At 39.7% G+C, this 18,869-nt stretch overlaps 1 protein-coding gene across 7 annotated transcripts in view; it reads left to right on the forward strand.

Moving 5' to 3' along the window:
- Window positions 1-18,869, forward strand: part of Ralgps2 (Ral GEF with PH domain and SH3 binding motif 2) — a 146,123-nt gene that overhangs the window by 59,395 nt on the left and 67,859 nt on the right. For all 7 annotated transcript variants that reach the window (XM_059280359.1, XM_059280366.1, XM_059280362.1 and 4 more), the window contains exons 6-8: window positions 3,017-3,106; window positions 5,591-5,683; window positions 17,122-17,248. In XM_059280359.1, the coding sequence (XP_059136342.1) occupies window positions 3,017-3,106; window positions 5,591-5,683; window positions 17,122-17,248 (310 nt within the window). The remainder of the gene's footprint in view (window positions 1-3,016; window positions 3,107-5,590; window positions 5,684-17,121; window positions 17,249-18,869) is intronic.

The following is an 18,869-nucleotide window of genomic DNA, read 5'->3' on the forward strand; positions in this document are numbered from 1 at the left end:
TTGTTTTTGTTTTTTGAGACAGGGTTTCTCTTTGTAGCTCTGGCTGTCCTGGAACTCGCTTTGGAGACCAGGCTGGCCTCAAACTCAAAGAGATCCACCTGCCTCTGCCTCCTGAGTGCTGGGATCAAAGGTGTGCACCACCATGTCCTGCCCCTATTTGAGGCTGTTAGAAGGTGAACTCTCATTTGGAATGCTTGGTGTGGAGCTTTTGATGAGGATGGCCTCATAGGTTCATATGTTTGCATGCTTGGTCTCCTGTTAATGGACCTGTTTGGGAAGAATGAGGAAATGTGGCCTTGTTATAAGAGGTGTGTCACTGGGGGTTTCATAAGCCCACACCAGGCCCAGTGTCTCTCTCTGCCCACTGCTGAAGATCAGGATATAAAGCTCTCAGCTACTACCCCAGCACCATGCCTGTATGTTTCCTGCCTTGATAATGGACTAACCCTCTAAAACTGTAAGCAAGCCCCCAATTCAATGCTTCCTTTTATGAGTATAGCCTTGGTCATGGTGTTCTCTTCACTGCAGTAGAACAGTGACTCAGACACTTGGAGGTTGGTGTTTTTTCTACCTGTAGTTTGTTTACCGAGACACCCATTTTAAAGGAAGCAGGAAAGGTCTGAGGTCATCATCGTCATGATTTAGTAGTTCTGAAGATAGTGAGTTGGTGGTCCATCATCGTCAGATAGTAACCAGGCGGTTTTCTGTTTATGTCCTGTTCCTCTCTCCCCTTGGTTGTCACACTGTCCCATTTCAGCTGACAGGTGTGTTACAGCTGTCTCATTGAAATCTCAGGAACTCCCTGAAACCTCAGGTTCTTGGGCCCGGTTTTTCTGTTGTCTCTTCTGTAATATATCTGTGTGTCCTTTCTCCTGTACCCTGAGGTCTGGTATTCAAGAAACACAGTCCTGTAGCCCATCACTTGTTTTATCCCGTGTATTGGTTTGGTAACCAGTCTTAAGAATAGAATAGTAATAGCTGAATATTCCTAATCTGAAAGTCTAAGCCTGAAGTGCTCAAAAACCCAAAACACACCAGTGTGACACCACGAGTTGACTTTTGTTCCTGACTTCATATGATAGGTCACAGTAAGATATAGGTGCATTCACAACTATTGAATAAAATTGCCTTTTAGCTATGTGTATGAGGCATGTATGAATTTAATAAGTGAATTTAGTGTTTAGACTTGGGTCTCATTCCCAGTACATCTCATGTTAGTACAAATACTCCAAAAGCTTAAAAGTTATTTTGAATAAGGTATATTCAGGCTGCACTGACAGCCAGCCACCACCATGACTGGAAGACGCTCTTCTGTAATATATCTGTGTGTCCTTTCTCCTGTACCCTGAGGTCTGGTATTCAAGAAACACAGTCCTGTAGCCCATCACTTGTTTTATCCCGTGTATTGGTTTGGTAACCAGTCTTAATAGAATAGTAATAGCTGAATATTCCTAATCTGAAAGTCTAAGCTTGAAGTGCTCAAGCAGATGCTCTCTCTGTCCCCGTTGCCCATTTTGATAGCTGAGCTCTGCACTGTCTGAGTGTGTTGTAGGGAGTGCTCTCTATTTTTATCTTAGTTCTGTGAAAAAGCATGCAGAGCTTATTCACACTGATGTTGATGCCGATCATCACTTTGATTGTTCAAAACTTGCTCTCAGGTAGCTCATTAGACAACAGTGCCTCAGTTGAGGCATGAAAGCAGATTTACTTGTGTTCTTTATAGGTAAAAGCCGGCTTTATTGGACACAAGATCCTTGATTCCGTTTTCTTTCCTTGATTTTTTTTTTCTGGCTTAGAGTGTTTGCTGCTGTTAGAAAGTTGGATGATAATCTTTTTCTTGAAAAATAATTTTCTCTTTTTGTTTAGATGACCAGAGGTGTTTTTTAAGTCTAATTGTATCGAACTGTTTCTTATCCCTGGGTATTTTGTCAGTATCCTCAGAAATGATCAGCTTTAACTGGGACCATTGTAGTCTTTTTAGCATGGGATCCCAGTGTGTTGGGACTTCTGTAGCTCAGGGTCTCCGGGGAGAATATTCCAGCAATTGAGGCAGACACTCTGTGGTCTGTTCAGACTTCATTCTGGAAGTCAGAACCAGCTTTGCTAATAACCTTTTCATGAAAGCCGCCCAGATTCATCAAGGCGTGTGATGGACAGCACAACTTTTGATAGAAGTGACAAATAATTTGGATTTTTAAAATCATATTTGTCTTAAAATGTGTCTAATATGAAATTTAATTAAGTCATTGATTAAGGAGCTTAGATTTGAATTAATTGCTTATATTTGCTCAAGTTCCTATTTCAATGTATTTAAATCGGTATTATAATGACTTTGTAAAATACGTAATTTTCTATTAGCCTAAATTCACAAAATACATGTAATTATACACACGTGATGACAGCTGTTTCCGGGGGAAATTCCAAGGAAAATCTAAGCTATTTGTCCTTTTTTCAAGTGAAAAAATACAGGCTATGGCATCATGACCCTTTCATTAAGACTCTTAGCCACATCTTGTTTTGAGATTAAAGTTTGAACTATATCTAAATACTTAGATTCTATTTTTGTGGTACATGAATTAAAGTGAATGTTGGTGTATAATTGTGTGTGTGTGTGTGTGTGTGTTTGAGTGCTGTCATGAATACCTGGGGGTGAGAGGACGACCCAGAGTTGGTTTTCTACTCCCACCATGAGACCATGAGTTCTAGGGGTCAAGCTCAGGTTGCCAGCCTTGCAGGGACGAGCTTTTTACCAGCCGAGCCATCGTGTCAGTCTCTGGCATTTTTTTTTTTTAAATTAACGCTTCATTGAAATATAAGATAGCACAAAACTTTTTAAATGAGGCCTTTGTTTTATATTTCATGGAGTTTTCTTTTAGTCATAAGAAAACCATAGTCAAGGGCAGGAGAAAGTGCACTTTAAAAAATAACCACGGGAAATAACATCAAGTAGCATTTCATGTCAATTTTAATCGTGGTAAACCTTGCTCTTTGGTTATTTTCTAGTTTCTCTTTTCAGGTGAGCTTTTGGGTTGTCAGAGAGATTCTCCACGCCCAGACACTGAAGATAAGAGCGGAGGTCCTGAGCCACTACATTAAGACTGCTAAGGTGAGTGTGGTCTGTCCTGACTCACCCACACTCAGAAATGGTTCAGGTGACTGTGACTGAGTCTGGGAAATAGGGCCTGTTGAGTATGTTGAGTGCCTCTTTTCTCTGCCTTTTCCTTTATTCTTGAACAGCCCCGCTTTTATAGACAGGGGTTAGTGTATAGTAAATTATAGTATTTGTAAAATATCCGACTGTGTTGAAGGTGATAGAGAAAGCCATGTAGGATTAAGTTGGAAAATACATAGTAATTTTTGTTACTTTTTTTGTTTTGTTTTGTTTTATTTGTTTGTTTGTTTGTTTGTTTATAATTATGAAATAAACCACCAGCTATCTAGAAAATAAGACTTTCCAGGCTGGAGAGATGACTTGGTGGCTAAGAGCTCTTGCTCTCTTCCAGAGGACCCAGGCTCACTTCCTAGCACCCATTGGTAACTTGATGCCTCCTTCTGACTTCCATGGGCACACAGGCACACATGTGTGCAAAACACTTACATACATAAAATAAAATTGCATAAATCTCAAGAAAAGACTTTGTTTTTGAAACAGTTTTTTAGTAGACTGTGCTGACCTTGAATTTAATGTCCCCTACTTCTGATTCCCAAGTACTAAGATTGTAGGTGTGAGCTGTCTCACTCTCCTTGACTGTAGTTTAAATGAACAGTACATTTGCTGTTATCAAGGCACCGAAGAGTGACTGAGAGGCAGCGGCAATAAGTATACTAGGAGAAGCAGCATGGACTGACTGCAAGGGTAATCAGAATTCCAGAGAGAGCAGGTTTTCCACAAGAAGATACTGCGATCAACCTGTAACAACTCCAAATTTAGATTAACTTCACTAGACGTGATGATACATCCATGTTCATTCTTCATGATCCTTATAATAAACAGGTCCTATCTCACTGTGCATTGAAAGATGGTGGAATAAAGCAGAGGTGTTCTGCCTATAATTGCAGTTGGAGTTCTTCCTGTATTTCCCTGAACATGTGGACACAGTCTTATTCTAACACTCTGTGGCACTAGGTGGCAGGACTGACCTTCCACATATGTGAGGTTTACAGAAATGGTATAGGGAGTTTTAAAAACACTCTGTGAAAAGTTAGGTAAGCATTAGTTTTTAACTAAAGAAAGTAATGACTTTTCTCACAGATTCTGAATTTCTATATTTTTTCCGATATCTTTGGTAGATTTTTTTTTATTTGTATGTTTTTGTCCATACAGTCTTACCATTTTTCTTACCAGATAAATTAATTTCTGTCCACACTCTAACTTATATTTGACAGTTTTTGCTTTTATTGAAAGCCCCAGTTCCCTAATGTTTTCCTTATTACTGTTAAATCCCTGTTCTGACACTCTGCCTTTTGTACTCAGCTTGTAATGGAGGCTCGAATTGGTCTTTCCTTTAGTGCCTGTTTCAGTCAGCGTTCTCTAGAGGTCCTGAACCCATAGCATTCTGTATGAACATGTGTAAAGATTCAGACATAAGATGTCTGACGAGACACATTGTTGCTGGGGCTTGCCATCCGGAAACGTGAGGCAGTCATGCCCACAAGCTGCAGACTCGGGCAGGCGTGGAGGCCGAAGTGTCAAGATGCAGTTGCTTTTCCTTTTAGGTCCTCTGCAGGTTTTAGCACATGTCAATCTAAGGTGGTAGTCAGTCCCTAATAAACATCTAATGCACACCCATTTAATGACTAGATTATCGCCTGTGGGAGTTTATGGCCTGTTTCATGTTTGCTCTTTTGTTTTTATTGGCTTCCTTTGGATTTTCAGTTAAATGTCCACCATAGGGCTTATCTGGTTGCTTGGGACAACTGTGAAGTTGGGCTTATAGTTAGATAGCACTTTCAGGGTAGAAAGAAGTATGACAAAATTTTGAGAAATTAGCAGCAGCAAATGTAAAGTTGGTTTCTTGGGAAATTAGTAGAACCTACTATTGGATGTGTGCATACAAAAGAGCGACATCCCAGAATGAGTTAGAAACAGAGGATTTAGGGTCTTGGACGTGAGAAAACAAGATGTGAAGGGGAGCACTAAAGACGGCGAGTTTGAACTCTGACCCTGGGATAACAGGAGCACTGGGCAGGAAGCCAACGTATGGAGGCCCTTTCTTGTGACTTGGACCACAAAGCAGACAACCAGTAACACTGCGCTGCAGAGGACGCAGCTGCTTCAGAGCCGAGGGCATGGCCATTACGGACATGCCAGTTAACCCTGACACCAACCCGAAACTCAGCTTTGAAAATATAAAATAAACCATTTAGAGCTGGGTTTATTCCCAGAGCTTGGGTGAAAATGCCAAGGTAGAATGTGGACGTTATATTGTGGGCCAAAAATAATTTATTGAGTATCCTAGAAGACAGTTCTCAACGATGACAGTAATAAATACTGGGATTCTACCAATTGCCTAAATTGTGTTAATCTATATTTTCCTTCAATTATTTTCTTAAAAAAAAATCCTTCTCCCCCTTTTTCTTAAATCCTCAGAAACTATATGAACTTAATAACCTTCATGCACTTATGGCTGTGGTTTCCGGCTTACAGAGTGCACCGATTTTCAGGTTGACTAAGACATGGGCGGTGAGTAACCCTTGGTAGTTTACTGAGAGATTAGACTTCTGTGCAAAGTAAAGAGTTGATTAGTTTCTTTTGTAAGTCTTAGTAAGATGGATAATATGGGAATAGATAAGAATTCTTAATGTCTTGCACTTTGTTATTTGAAGTCTACGTTTAAGACTCCTTAAGCATTGCACTGAGCTTAGGAGGTAATTTGTGGGTAGACTGAGGCCGATCCTTGGTTTTTGTGCTTTAGAGAATCATTTTGAATGCTGCTTTAGGCATCTCTGATGACTTCCTGTGTCATACTCACCTGATAATTTACACTTAACATTGTACATTTTATACTTTTGGTAAGTTTGAAGATCTGAATCACAACCTTTAAAATTTTTATTAATTTCAACTTCTATTATTTTAGCCATAAACCTTAAAAATGGAAAAATCTCATGGCAAACATGGAATTATATGATATTGCTGACATTCTGTTACAACAGTCATAATATTGGGTTCTATTACTTTAACAAGGTTAGGGTATGATTTCTGGCATCTACCAGTGTATATCTTTATCTTTGAATAGCATGATAACCATACTCAGTCTTTCTAGGTTGTCTTTCTTCTTTCTCTTTTTGTTTTTATTATGACACTAAGGCCTCCTCCCACAAACACCGTGTCTCTGAGCTACATCCCCAGACCACTTTTCATTGTTTTTACTTGTTGAGTCAGTGTCTTGCTGAGTCACTCAGGATGGCCTTGAACTTGGGGTCTTCCTGCCTTAGCCTATCAAGTAGCTGGAGTTACAAGCCTGTCATACCAGCCCCTGTGCAGGGTGTGTGTGTGTGTGTCTGTGTCTGTGCGCGCGCGTGCGTACGTGTGAGTGCACATGCTTGTTTGCCCATGTTCATGTGTTAATGTGTGTGTATTTGGAAACCAGAGGACAACCTTGTGTGTTGTTCTTCAGAAGCTGTCTACCCTCTTTTGAGACAGGGTCTTTCATTGGCCTGGAACTCACCAGTTAGCCTATGTAGGCTGGCCAATGAGCTCCAGGGATTCTTTTCTCTCCACCCCCTTCCCCACTCCCAGGACTGGGATTGTTCAGCTCAGGGCCTTGTGCTGCCAATGCAAGCACGTTACTAAAGGAGCTTCCTTTCTGGCCCCTCACTTTGTTCATAATTAATCAAGAAAATGCTACTCTTGATTTTCCTGGTGTATAAGGGATAAGTTTTATCTGAAAACTATAGAGTTTTGATACTGGAAAATTATTAGTGTGGAATAGCTTGTATTCTTTATTTTCCCATTATAAATACCAGGTAAAGAATTTTCTATCTTAAAAATCCTTTTTTTTTTTTTAAAATTGTGATGATCTCACTCTTTAAAATCTGAATTTCATGGAGGGGGCTGGAAATGACCCAAGTACAGTTCTGAGGTCTGTCTTTAAAATTCCAAGGAAAGGCATGTACTTTGGTTTATATTGTGATTTAGAAGTGAGATATATTTCCTTAAAGTTAATTGTTATTTTCCTTGAAAATATTTTTGTTACCCCTATCTAGTTCTATGAAAACAAGTTTTTTGTTTGGTAACAGTTCTAATCTATAATAAACTTAATAAGTTTTAAAAATTCCATTTGATAATCTACAGTAAATTAATTGTATAGTAACAAATATCAGAAGAAAAATAGAATGAAAAGGAAAATAGGGCAGCATTGTTTCTCAGTAGCATGAGGAGAGGATATCTCAGAGTTGGATGGTGTCAGCTTTCCAACACTAACTAGATACCTAAGATAACCAATAAGGGAGGAAGTCATGGATAGGAGAAGCAAGTGTTGTAGGAAAACACATCATCTTTGCAGAACATTTTTGTAGACTGAGAACAGGGAGAACTTTGAGGTGACCGTTGGATCTAAGAGTTGGAGAAGATGGGTGATGTTGGCAGGAGTCTTGGTGCAGTGGTGGGGTGAAAAACTGACTGGAATTGAGAGTGATGGCAGAGGACTAGGCCAGTAAGTGTAGACTGTGCCTTTGAGAAAGTTTGCTGTGGAGGGTTGAGGACCTGACTACTGTCAGGAGAGAAATAGGAAACTGGAGGTTTGTGGCACAATGCTTTTGATTTTAGAGATGGCATCTGTGACCAGTAAGTTTTGTGCTGGTCAAAATGATGTAATAGACTCGGGGAGATGGTGAGAAAAAGAATAACTACTTCAGGTATATCTTTAGTTAGACAGAAAGGAATTATTAGTTCATCACTGTGGTGGGCAGGAATATTTTTCCATGTTAATGGACAGAGAGGGGTGTATCCAGTTACAGATGCCAGTGAATTGGTAGATTGAGTGGTAGGAGAGTATAGAAATTTTTCTGGCTGTTTTGATTCATTAGAAACAAAGTCTTTGGTTGAGAATTTTGAAAGCTTTTGGAAGTTTGAAGAAAGAAAGAAAGACATGTCATCCAGGAGAATGTGAAAGCACCAGGTCTTGGGAGGCATGAAAGGTTGCTGAGCTTTAGAAAGATTTTTGCTCATAAATTTAAAGTGAAAGCAACCAGCAATTACATACTTTCCAGGCCCAGGCTCAGTATAAGTGTGGTATACTGTTGAGAATTGTATTTAACCAAATGAGGTTTTTTAGTCATGTTTGGACTAGAGAGATCTAGAGTGAGTAGCATGAGAGGTGAAAGAGAGAATGTAGGAGTTGTCTTATTGTAAGACGAGGAAGCTAAGCCAAGCAAACAAAGGTGAGAAATGATGGATGGTGAAAAGGAAGTAAAACATGACAGGGACCATGAAAGTCCCACTAGTCCATGCTATTTTAAGATGACAGAGCAGTGGGAGAAAATGGCGGAAGTGGGATGGATACCTGGGAAAGAAGTGAGAAGAGACTGGTGAGTGTTGCCACACATGGAGATCGTAAGCAGTAAGACTCACGATAAAGGAAGTGATGGTTCATGGGCTCCTTTTTCCAGCTTCTAAAATCGTAAAGATACAAGGGGAAGTTACTCGTGGCCATAAATGAGAGTAACCTCGAGTGTTACTCTTGTCTAACATAGTGACACTTGGTGTTCTCTTGTCTGACACAGTGACACTGTTACTCAGTGTTCTCTTGTCTGACACAGTGACACTGTTACTCAGTGTTCTCTTGTCTCACACAGTGACACTGTTACTCAGTGTTCTCTTGTCTCACTCAGTGACACTGTTACTCAGTGTTCTCTTGTCTGACACAGTGACACTGTTACTCGGTGTTCTCTTGTCTCATATAGTGACACTGTTACTCAGTGTTCTCTTGTCTCATTTAGTGACACTGTTACTCAGTGTTCTCTTGTCTGACACAGTGACACTGTTACTCTGTTCTCTTGTCTCATATAGTGACACTGTTATTCAGTGTTCTCTTGTCTCACATAGTAGCCATGTGTAGCTTGAGTTTTCCTGCCTGGCCCACAGTCAGGGCAAATCTCTTTCACCTGCCAGTCCCACAGCCTCTCAGACCCGACCAGGTAAACACAGAGACTTATGTTGCTTTCAAACTGTATGGCCGTGGCAGGCTTCTTGCTAACTGTTCTTATAGCTTAAATTAATCCATTTCTATAAGTCTATACCTTGCCACGTGGCTCGTGGCTTACCGGCACCTTCACATGATGCTGCTTGTCCTCGTGGTGGCTGGCAGTGTCTCTCTGACTCAGCCTTCCACTTCCCAGCTTTATTCTCCTCCTTGCCCCGCCTATACTTCCTGCCTAGCCAACGGCCAATCAGTGTTTTATTGATTAATTAGCAACACATTTGCCATACATCCCACAGCAGCCATGGGTAGCTATTAATTTTAAATCATTAAAACTAACTCCAGTTCCTCAGCCATACTAACTACATTGCAAGTGCTCAGGAATGTTGGCTAACAGCCATTGTTTGGACAGCACAAACATAGACCCCCATCATCACACAAAGTCTGCTGGATGGTATGAATCAGTGCTAGAACATCATATATACTGAGGACTTGGAGGAGGAAAATGGAGTGATAAGCTTGGAGAGATTGTGAAGCTCGAGGAACAAGAATTATATCTAAGCCCCTCCCAGGCTTAAATTGAAAGGTTTATAAGAAAGGAAAAGATACTTGCTGAGGTATATGGGGAAAGCTAAGGATGGAGGTTTTGTGAACGACCCTGAGTCACACTAGGTATAGATGGGAAGGTTTGGGTAGAGTAGGCTATTGCATCTGAACTTAAAGGGATAATGTAAGATCACAGATGTTTTATACCCATTTGTTTTACGTTTCAGTGACTAAAATCTTGAGGGTTTTTGTTTGTTTTGAGGTTTTTAATTGATAAAAGGGACATGTTACAAAGCTTTTAATATCCTATAATAGGTAAAATATTAGGAACATCCTCTCAATATTAAAGAAAAGGATGCCATTTTCACAGTTACTCTTCAACACAGGGCACTTAGCTGCCGTAATAAAATAAGAAAAGGATAATTTTTTTTTCTATAAGAAATGGGGGGAGGATAATTATTTAGATTAATTTGCTTGTCTGTAAAGGAAGCTTTAAATTATTTAAAAAGAAAGAAGTTATTAAAAACAATGAAAATGCCTCTAAAAATTAAACAGAATTGCCATGCAATCCAGTAATTCCTCTTCTGGACATATGCCCAAAAGAATTGAAAGCTGAGTTATAAACATATTTTTGCATAAATGTTTATCGCAGCCAAAAAGTAGAAACAACCCAGGCGCCTCTACAGAGATGAATGGTGGATAAGTGTGATGTACTATATACATAAAAGTGTATTATTATTCACCCCCACAGAGGACACTCTGCAACATGTTATACCACAGATGAGCCTTACAGATGCACTGTGTGAAGTGAAGAGACATAAAAGGACAAATAGGATCCATTTATTTGAGCTTCCTAGAGTGGTCAGATTCATAGAGATGGTAGAAGAGTGGTAGCCAGAAACTGAGAGAGATGAAAATGAGGGGTTATTGGATAGTGCTATAGAGTTGTTACATGTAAGAAGTTACCTTTTCCTGTTGCTGTGGCAACATCTGATTTTGAAATAGCTTAAGAGAGAATTTGGCTCACAATCACAGATGGGGCGTGTCCACCATACAGAACAGTTCCCTGACTGCAGCAGTATACAGCTGGAACTCCTATGGAGCCTAAGTCAATACCAAAAGCAAGTATAACCTTTAAGACTTGCTCCAGCAACTTACTTCTGGCCAAGACATATGTTCCAAAGGTTCCACAACCTCCCCAAGTAGTACCAGTTGCTGGAGACCAGATGTTCAAACAAATTAGCCCATGAAGGGGACATTTCAGACTTAACCTAAAGTGTTTCAGATTTTCAGTGTCTCCTGAAGGATCATGTGGTAGAGGTCTTTTAGGAAGTAGTGACACCTTCTAGTGGCAGGAAGTTACATCACTGCGGTAGTCTCTCATGGTCACACATATCTACCATGAGGTAAGCAGCTTGGCTTTGCCACATGTTCTCAGCAAGATGTTCTACCTCATCACAGACCAAAGCAACAGGACCACAATTAACTCTTTTCTTCCTTGTAACTAGATTTATCCCAGGTCTTTGTCACAGTGATAGAAAACTGTACCTAAGGGTGGTCCTAAGAATCAAGATTGTTGCTGTAACTGTACCTGCTGATGTGGTTTGGAAAGCCTGTGGAATTAGTTTGTGGAGGAGTTTGGGAAAATGGAGGTGCATGGTAAACCTGTTTAGAAACCTGTGAGCAGAGCTTAGTGAGGCAGTTCTGGTTGCAGCTTAGAAGACCAGGGTAGACATGCACGTTTGGACATGACGATGATACTCACGGGGTTAGAGCCTGTTCACTTCACATTCTGGTAAGAGCTGGCTGTATTGTCCATGCCTTGAGACTTGTAAGAGCTGAGTTTGCTGGTGATGGACTGACTAACCTGGCAGAGGAAATTTCTAGGTAGCACCATTTTTAGGTAGTGGCATAGATACTCAGGAACAAAGGCAGAACAGAAAGTTTCTTAAAACTTGCACTTTTGTTAAAGTTTAGATCAAGGAGGGTGTGAGATTACTTTTTTAAAAAAATTAGCACTAAAAGCAGACCAAGTACAGTGCCCCTGTAGTAAAGGGGCCCTTGAGAGTGTCTCGGGAATTGAGACCTCATCGCAAGCTCAGACTTTTGTTTAAAAAGAGAACTCTGGGGGACGTGCTCCTATGTGTCTTAGAGCATCGCTCCAAAAGGACAATTTTCCATGTTCAACCATGTAGGCAGTCAAAGACTGCTGCAGCCAGGGGTCATGAGTTCTGGTACAGCTCATACTGGGGAGACTTGGTGTTGTCCTCATTACACTGTGCAGAATGCAAGAGTTGTAGGGTCACGGAAGCCTCCACCAGTATCTCAAGCAAATCTTTGGTGTTTGTACAATATATTCAAATAAGATCAGAACCCCTGCATACCTACCCTAAAATTGAAATTCATGGAGTTGTGAGAACGAAGGTGAAGCTGCAGCGGGGATCCCGGGAATTCAGAATGTTAGGAATGTGACGCACAGGCCTGGCAATGGTTTAGCTGAGCAAGACCACACAGGTCAGCCTGCCCAAGCTCTCAGAAACTCACATCGTACTTTCATTTCCCCGGAAGTGACATATTACTGTAGGAATGAACCGTTGCCCTGCTAAATTTATCTCACTTGGTCCACTCCTTCCTCACTGTCTTCCATTTGTTTCTGGAATGGAAATGTTTACTCTGTGCTAGTGTATTTTGGAAATCTATTGCTTTATGACCATCATCATCATCATCATCATTTTTAAAGGCTCTTACGGTTAAGAATTCACCTTGATGCTGGGCGGCGGTGGTGGCACACGCCTTTAATCCCAGCACTCGGGAGGCAGAGCCAGGTGGATCTCTGTGAGTTCGAGGCCAGCCTGGTCTCCAAAGCGAGTTCCAGGAAAGGCACAAAGCTACACAGAGAAACCCTGTCTCGAAAAACCAAAAAACCAAAAAAAAAAAAAAAAAAAAAAAGAATTCACCTTGAGTTTCAGAGAGTTTATCCTCATTGTTGACCTATTTCTTTATTATTATAGAGTAGACATCAGCCTTTGGGCAAAATGTTTCAGTTCAGATCCTAAGTGTCTCTCAAACTCCATGTGTTGAGTGTTCACCAGCGTGTGGTGGTGGGACTTTTAGGGAGTAGGTCATAAGTGGTTGAGGACCTGCTTTTGCAGATGATGGTAGGATAGCCTGGCTCCTGTTATCCTTTCTTTGCTTCCTGGACACCATGAGGTAAACAGACACTGCTCCACTGTGTGTTCCCTACCATGATGTAGGAGATGGAGCTAGTTGATCATGGACTGAAGCTCTAAGCCAAAATAAAAGTCTCCTCCTTAAAAAAAAAAAAAAAAAAATTATATATATATATATATATATATATATATATGGGTATTTTGCATGCCTGTATGTCTGTATACCACATGTATGTCTGGTACCCACAGAGGCCAGAAAAAGGGCTTGAATGCCTTTGAACTGGAGTTACAGATGATTGTGAGCCACCCCGTGGATGCTGGTAATTGAACCTAGGTTTCCTTCAAGAGCAGTCAGTACTCTTTAACTGCTGAGCCATCTCACTAGACCCAAGATTTCCTACATTGAAGTCGCTTACCTTAAGTGTTCTATCACAATGGTGAAAACTGATTAATGTAGGAGTTCAGTCTCAGAAGATGAAAAGGCTTCTGGCTATAGGTGGTGGTTGGTAATGACTGCAAACACCATGAATGTAATTAATGCCAGAGCCTACAAAATAGTTCAGATATTTAATTTTAGGGTATACATATTTGTGTTTTGTGTTGTTTTGAGACAGGGCCTCTCTGTGTAGTCCTGGTTGTCCTGGAGCTCACACAGTAGACCAGGCTGACCTTGAACTCAGAGATCCTCTTGCCCCTGCCTCCCAAGTACTGGGATCACAGACATGGACCATCACACCTGGCTTGGTATATGTGCTTTAATACTGTTTAAAATAGGTTCACTAAGCCAGCTGGAAATAGGAATTTACAAAAAATCTGTATGTGAAACAATCTTTAAGTGTCACTTAAACACTATTGGGCTGCAAAGATGATTAAGCAGGGCCAGAATTTAGATCCCCATTACCATGTAAATGTTTAGTAGACATAGCTATCAATCTATATTCTCAGCACATGAGAGGCTGGGACAGGGGATCCCTGGAGCAAAAAGACTGGCCAGGGCAAGCTCTGCATTTAAGTGAGAGACCTTGTCTTATTTTATAATGCCATTTGCAATTGAAGATGACATCTGACATCACCTCAGGCCTCACTATACATTCACAAACGTACACTTGGAACATTCATATACACACACGTAGATGGACAGAACAAATAGAGATCGCAGAAATAAATACTTACACACATTTACAGTCATTTTGACAAAATGCCTGAGCACACATTAAGAAAGGATAGTATTTTCAATAAATGGTTGAGGAAAGTGTAAAGGAATGAAATTGGACCCTTAGAACCACAGGACAAAAGTGGAGTCTTAAAGGATTAATTGTAAGATCTAAAACTGTAAACTACTACAAGAAAGCACAGGAGGAAAGCTTCTTGACAGGTCTGCACAGTTACGTTTGAATGTGACTCCCAAAGTGTAGGCAACAAAAATGAAAATAGACAAACGAAAGCAGTCTGTCAAAGCAGAATTCATAGAAGACATTCAGCAGAGTGAGGGACGGTCTGTGGGATGAGAAAGTATCTGCAGACTACATCTGTGAAGAGGCTAATGCCCCAATACATAAGACATTCAGTCAGTGCAGTAGCAAGAAAATAATTCACTTAAACATGATCAAAATTTTTCAAAAGACATTTTTCAAAAGAATGCATGCAAGTAGCCAATAGGTATGTGGGAGATATTTAACCCCCCTAATGATCAGGGTAGTGCAAATCCTGCTAGGCTGGTTGCTACCCAAAAGATAAGAAGTCAAAAATGTTGGTGAGGGTGTGGACAGGAAAAGGAATTTGCTTACCAGTGGTGGGGATGAAATGGTGCAGCCATGATAGAAATAGAATAGGAATTTAAAGCTCTGGTGTGGTCCAGCAGGTCATCTGAGTCCATTTCCAAAGGAACTGACGTGAGAAGGTTCAAGAGCTACCTGTGCTTCCCATGTTAGCAATCACTCACCGTCCCCTGGGTGTAGACTGTTCTCACCCACATAGATGAATCTGAGGACTCTAAGCCAGAGACAGAAATATTGAATCAGATGTGTAGCCTCCAAAGTTGAATTTGTAGACGTAGAGAGTAGAATGAACATTTTTCAAGGTGAGGGTAACTGGAAGATATCTGTAGTTCAATGGGTAGATACAAAGTCTAGTTTTATAGAATAAATTTTGAAATCTAAGGTACAAGCATAGTAACTATAGGTAATAATTTTATACTTAGAATTTGCTGAGAAAACCCATCTGAAATGTTATTAGGATCGTGTGTGTGTGTGTGTGTGTGTGTGTGTGTGTATACCTTAAATACAGAAAATTTTATCTTAGCATTTATTTATGTGCCAATACTATGGGGGTAAAGATCAGCTATAAAATTTCTAAGAAAATGCTAGGTTTAAGAAGGCAGACTGGCCGGGCGGTGGTGGCGCACGCCTTTAATCCCAGCACTCGGGAGGCAGAGCCAGGCGGATCTCTGTGAGTTCGAGGCCAGCCTGGTCTCCAAAGCGAGTTCCAGGAAAGGCGCAAAGCTACACAGAGAAACCCTGTCTCGAAACCCCCCCCCCAAAAAAAAAAAAAAAAAAAAAAAAAAAGAAGGCAGACTGCCGGGCGGTGGTGGCGCACGCCTTTAATCCCAGCACTCGGGAAGCAGAGCCAGGCGGATTTCTGTGAGTTCGAGGCCAGCCTGGTCTCCAAAGTGAGTTCCAGAAAAGGCGCAAAGCTACACAGAGAAACCCTGTCTCCAAAAAAAAAAAAAAAAAAAAAAAAGAAGAAGAAGAAGGCAGACTATGCCTGTAGGAGAAAGTGGGGTTTGAAGATACTAGACTTTGCCTTCACATAAGATTATTGTATAATTTTGGCAACGTAATAGCAGATATATATGTATGTATGTGAATATATCAAACTGTGATATATATCAAACTGAATAGAACTCAGAAATAGATCTTTGCTTTGGATCCCTGACATAGGACAGGGAAAGTATTATAAATTGGTATCTTACTTAGGGTTTCTGTTATTGTGATAAAACACCATGACCAGATGTAACTTGGGGAGGAAAGGATTTATTTCATCTTACAGCAGAGAAGTCAGGGCAGGAAGCCAAGGTGGGAACCTGATGGAGGCAGGCACTGAAGCAAGGCCATGGAGGAACACTGCTTGCCTGGTTTATTTTCCTAACAACTGAGGACTGCCTGCTGCATCCCACTGCACCCACTGTGAGCTAGGTCCACCCACATCAACCATTAATCAAGAAAATGTACCACAGACTTGCCTACAGGCCAGGAAAGACTAGTGGATTAGGTGTCAGAATGTTCCATTTTCAGAACCAGTCTTTGAGACCCTGAGAAACGGAAGCACACATCTGTGTAAGTGGGTGGCTGAGAGCATCAGTACATTCTTCCACTTGCTAACCCTGTGACTAACTCTCATTCTCTGTCATCTCTAATAAAATACGCAAACTTTCTTGTTTACCTTAGAGCAGAATTAGATGACAATTTTGTAAGTGAAATGTTTGCATACTGTACAAACAGCCAATATTTTAACATGTAATAAAGTCAAGTCTTGCTGTGTTGTGAGGAAATCGTAACCTCAGAGGTTTTAATCCACAGTCTTTGGAATGCTAACAGAACAGCACAGACATCCAGGGGCTTTCAGTTAGTATGGTGGGTACTAACCTTATTGTCTTTTACCATCCTTGATTATTTGTAGTAATCTCAAAGGGCATGCACTAAAACTGTCTCTTCAAGCCACTTGAAATAGTCTTTTGGTAATGGTCTGTATGATAAAGCACTGTTCAAGAAGAAAATTCGTTATCAGAAGTAAAAACTATGGGCAGTGGGAGGCTTCCCAGCTATTGTTAAGACTAGCCACAACTGGGCTTGTCAGAAAAGTTGTTACTTACATCACTTAAAATTGAGTGTTCCTTAGAGATTATGAAGGAATGATTTTTGAGGAGGCAGTCTTGGGCATTTGAGCTGAATGTATACATGTCATTATGTTAAGTTAGAAAAAAACAATAAAAATGGCTTAATTACATAAAGTAGTAAAGATTTTGTGTTATAGTTTACCACTTAGTAGGTTCATTTATGTGCATATAAAGGTGGTTTTATAAATACTTTGAGTTATTAATGCATATGTCTGGTTTTGTTTTATTTATATCCTACCATAATGAAATTAAGGAAAGTATAAGTTTGAAATTAAAGTCCAGATTTGTGGTAAATACAGCTCCCATTCAGTTCTTTGCTAAAGTAAGATGGAACTTGTAAATAACTTAGGCTTTTCTGTTTGTTTTTTAGTTATTAAGTCGAAAAGACAAAACTACCTTTGAAAAATTAGAATATGTAATGAGTAAAGAAGATAACTACAAAAGACTCAGAGACTATATAAGTAGCTTAAAGATGACACCTTGCATTCCCTATTTAGGTGAGTTATGCCTCTGTGTGTTCGTCATCCCAGTTGTTGCTCTTTTGAATCCGTCGTTTTTATGAAACGCAAAGTAATTTTTAAAGTGCATGTGTAAGATTCTAATCTGAAAAAAATTAAGTAAAGAAGTGTTTGCTTTATTACCTGAAATGTTTTTCATATTAAATTAGCCCTTTGTCCTCAGGGTTTTCATAGAGTGTAACATGAATTTAGAAGTGGGCCATGAGTAAATGATATGTTTTAGCTATTTTAGTAACGGTTTTAATGACTGAATGCCTTGTAGTGAAGCTTTATATATTAACTGAAGACATTGGTCCAAGCCTGATGTAGTAGACAGTTGGTGTGTGTGAATTCTGAGGAGTGGTTTCAGTCAGTTATCAGTATTACTGTTTGCCTAAATGAATTGAATTGTTTCACTGTGAAAATTAAGGTTAGTGCATGACAGTTTTGTATTTTAAAATTTGATTAAGAACTTAGATTTTTATATAAAATATCTTACAGTATTTAATAAGTTCAAAAATAATAAAATTGTAGATTTTTTCAACAAAATATGAATAATGTTTTGTTGACTGTCTGAGATTTAAAAGACCCCAATTAAGCTATCTTTTTAAATTTGTATGTAAATAAAGATACAGGAAATGCTGTAGATGATGCATATCCGAGGTACATCAAAACAAGTTGGTTTGACTTTGTAGAAATTTATTAGATGATAAGCGATTGTTTCTCATCCTGCTGCCCATCTGCTCTCTACCTTTTAAATAGTTATCCATAGTGGAATTACAGAGAGAAATTTCTGAGAGTAATTACAAGTGTGTTATTTGTTTTGGATATTTCAGTGTCACCTTTAAAGTTTTTACATTATTAGTGACTAAAAGGCAGACCAAAAGGCTGGTTCATAAACTTCCATCTGTCGTAGAGAGCATCAGTCTTAGTTCACAGAGAAAACTTGACTAATAACATTGTCCTAAGACTCCTATGGTGGAATAGAGATAGTCATACCCGATTGAAGGCATAGTAACCTAAAGTGGAGTGTAATTAATAGCCACTACTTTTTTTTTAGATCATAGCTTAGCTGTGCCTATATTTAGAAATGTAATTTGGGAAAAGAAAGAATAAAGGAGCTTTTAAAACTGTTATCCTGTAATTATCTCTGTGAGAACCAAGTGCATAGAGGTGGATATCTGACTTTGTCCTGTAAGAACTCATTTATAGTATATCCACAGTCTAATGGGTCTATCTAGCTTGCTCCAATTATACCCACTAAACTCTTGAATTCAAAAATTTATGGATTCTGTGATTGCCTTCTCACTGAATTGCTTTTCTGTATTAAATGCCATAATTTGTTATCTTCTTGGAAAAGTTGATTTTTTAATTAGCAATGAGAAAAATGACAAATGAATCATTATGCTACGATTTCTAGTTCAGGGATCTTTGTTTTACATTGTTTCATAGAGGAAACTTGGTGCATAAGTTGAAACTGTGTGCGCATATGCACTTGTGTGTGCACAGAGCCATGCATATTCATGAACCTCTGTGTATACAGAGAAAAAGAAGGGAAGTTATTGAGTAGAATCTGGAAGGTTTTTCTGTTGGAGACTGCCTCTTCTCTCCCAGCCTTGGG

The sequence above is a fragment of the Peromyscus eremicus genome, chromosome 15 (genome assembly GCF_949786415.1).
Source record: "Peromyscus eremicus chromosome 15, PerEre_H2_v1, whole genome shotgun sequence".
Lineage (NCBI taxonomy): Eukaryota > Metazoa > Chordata > Mammalia > Rodentia > Cricetidae > Peromyscus > Peromyscus eremicus.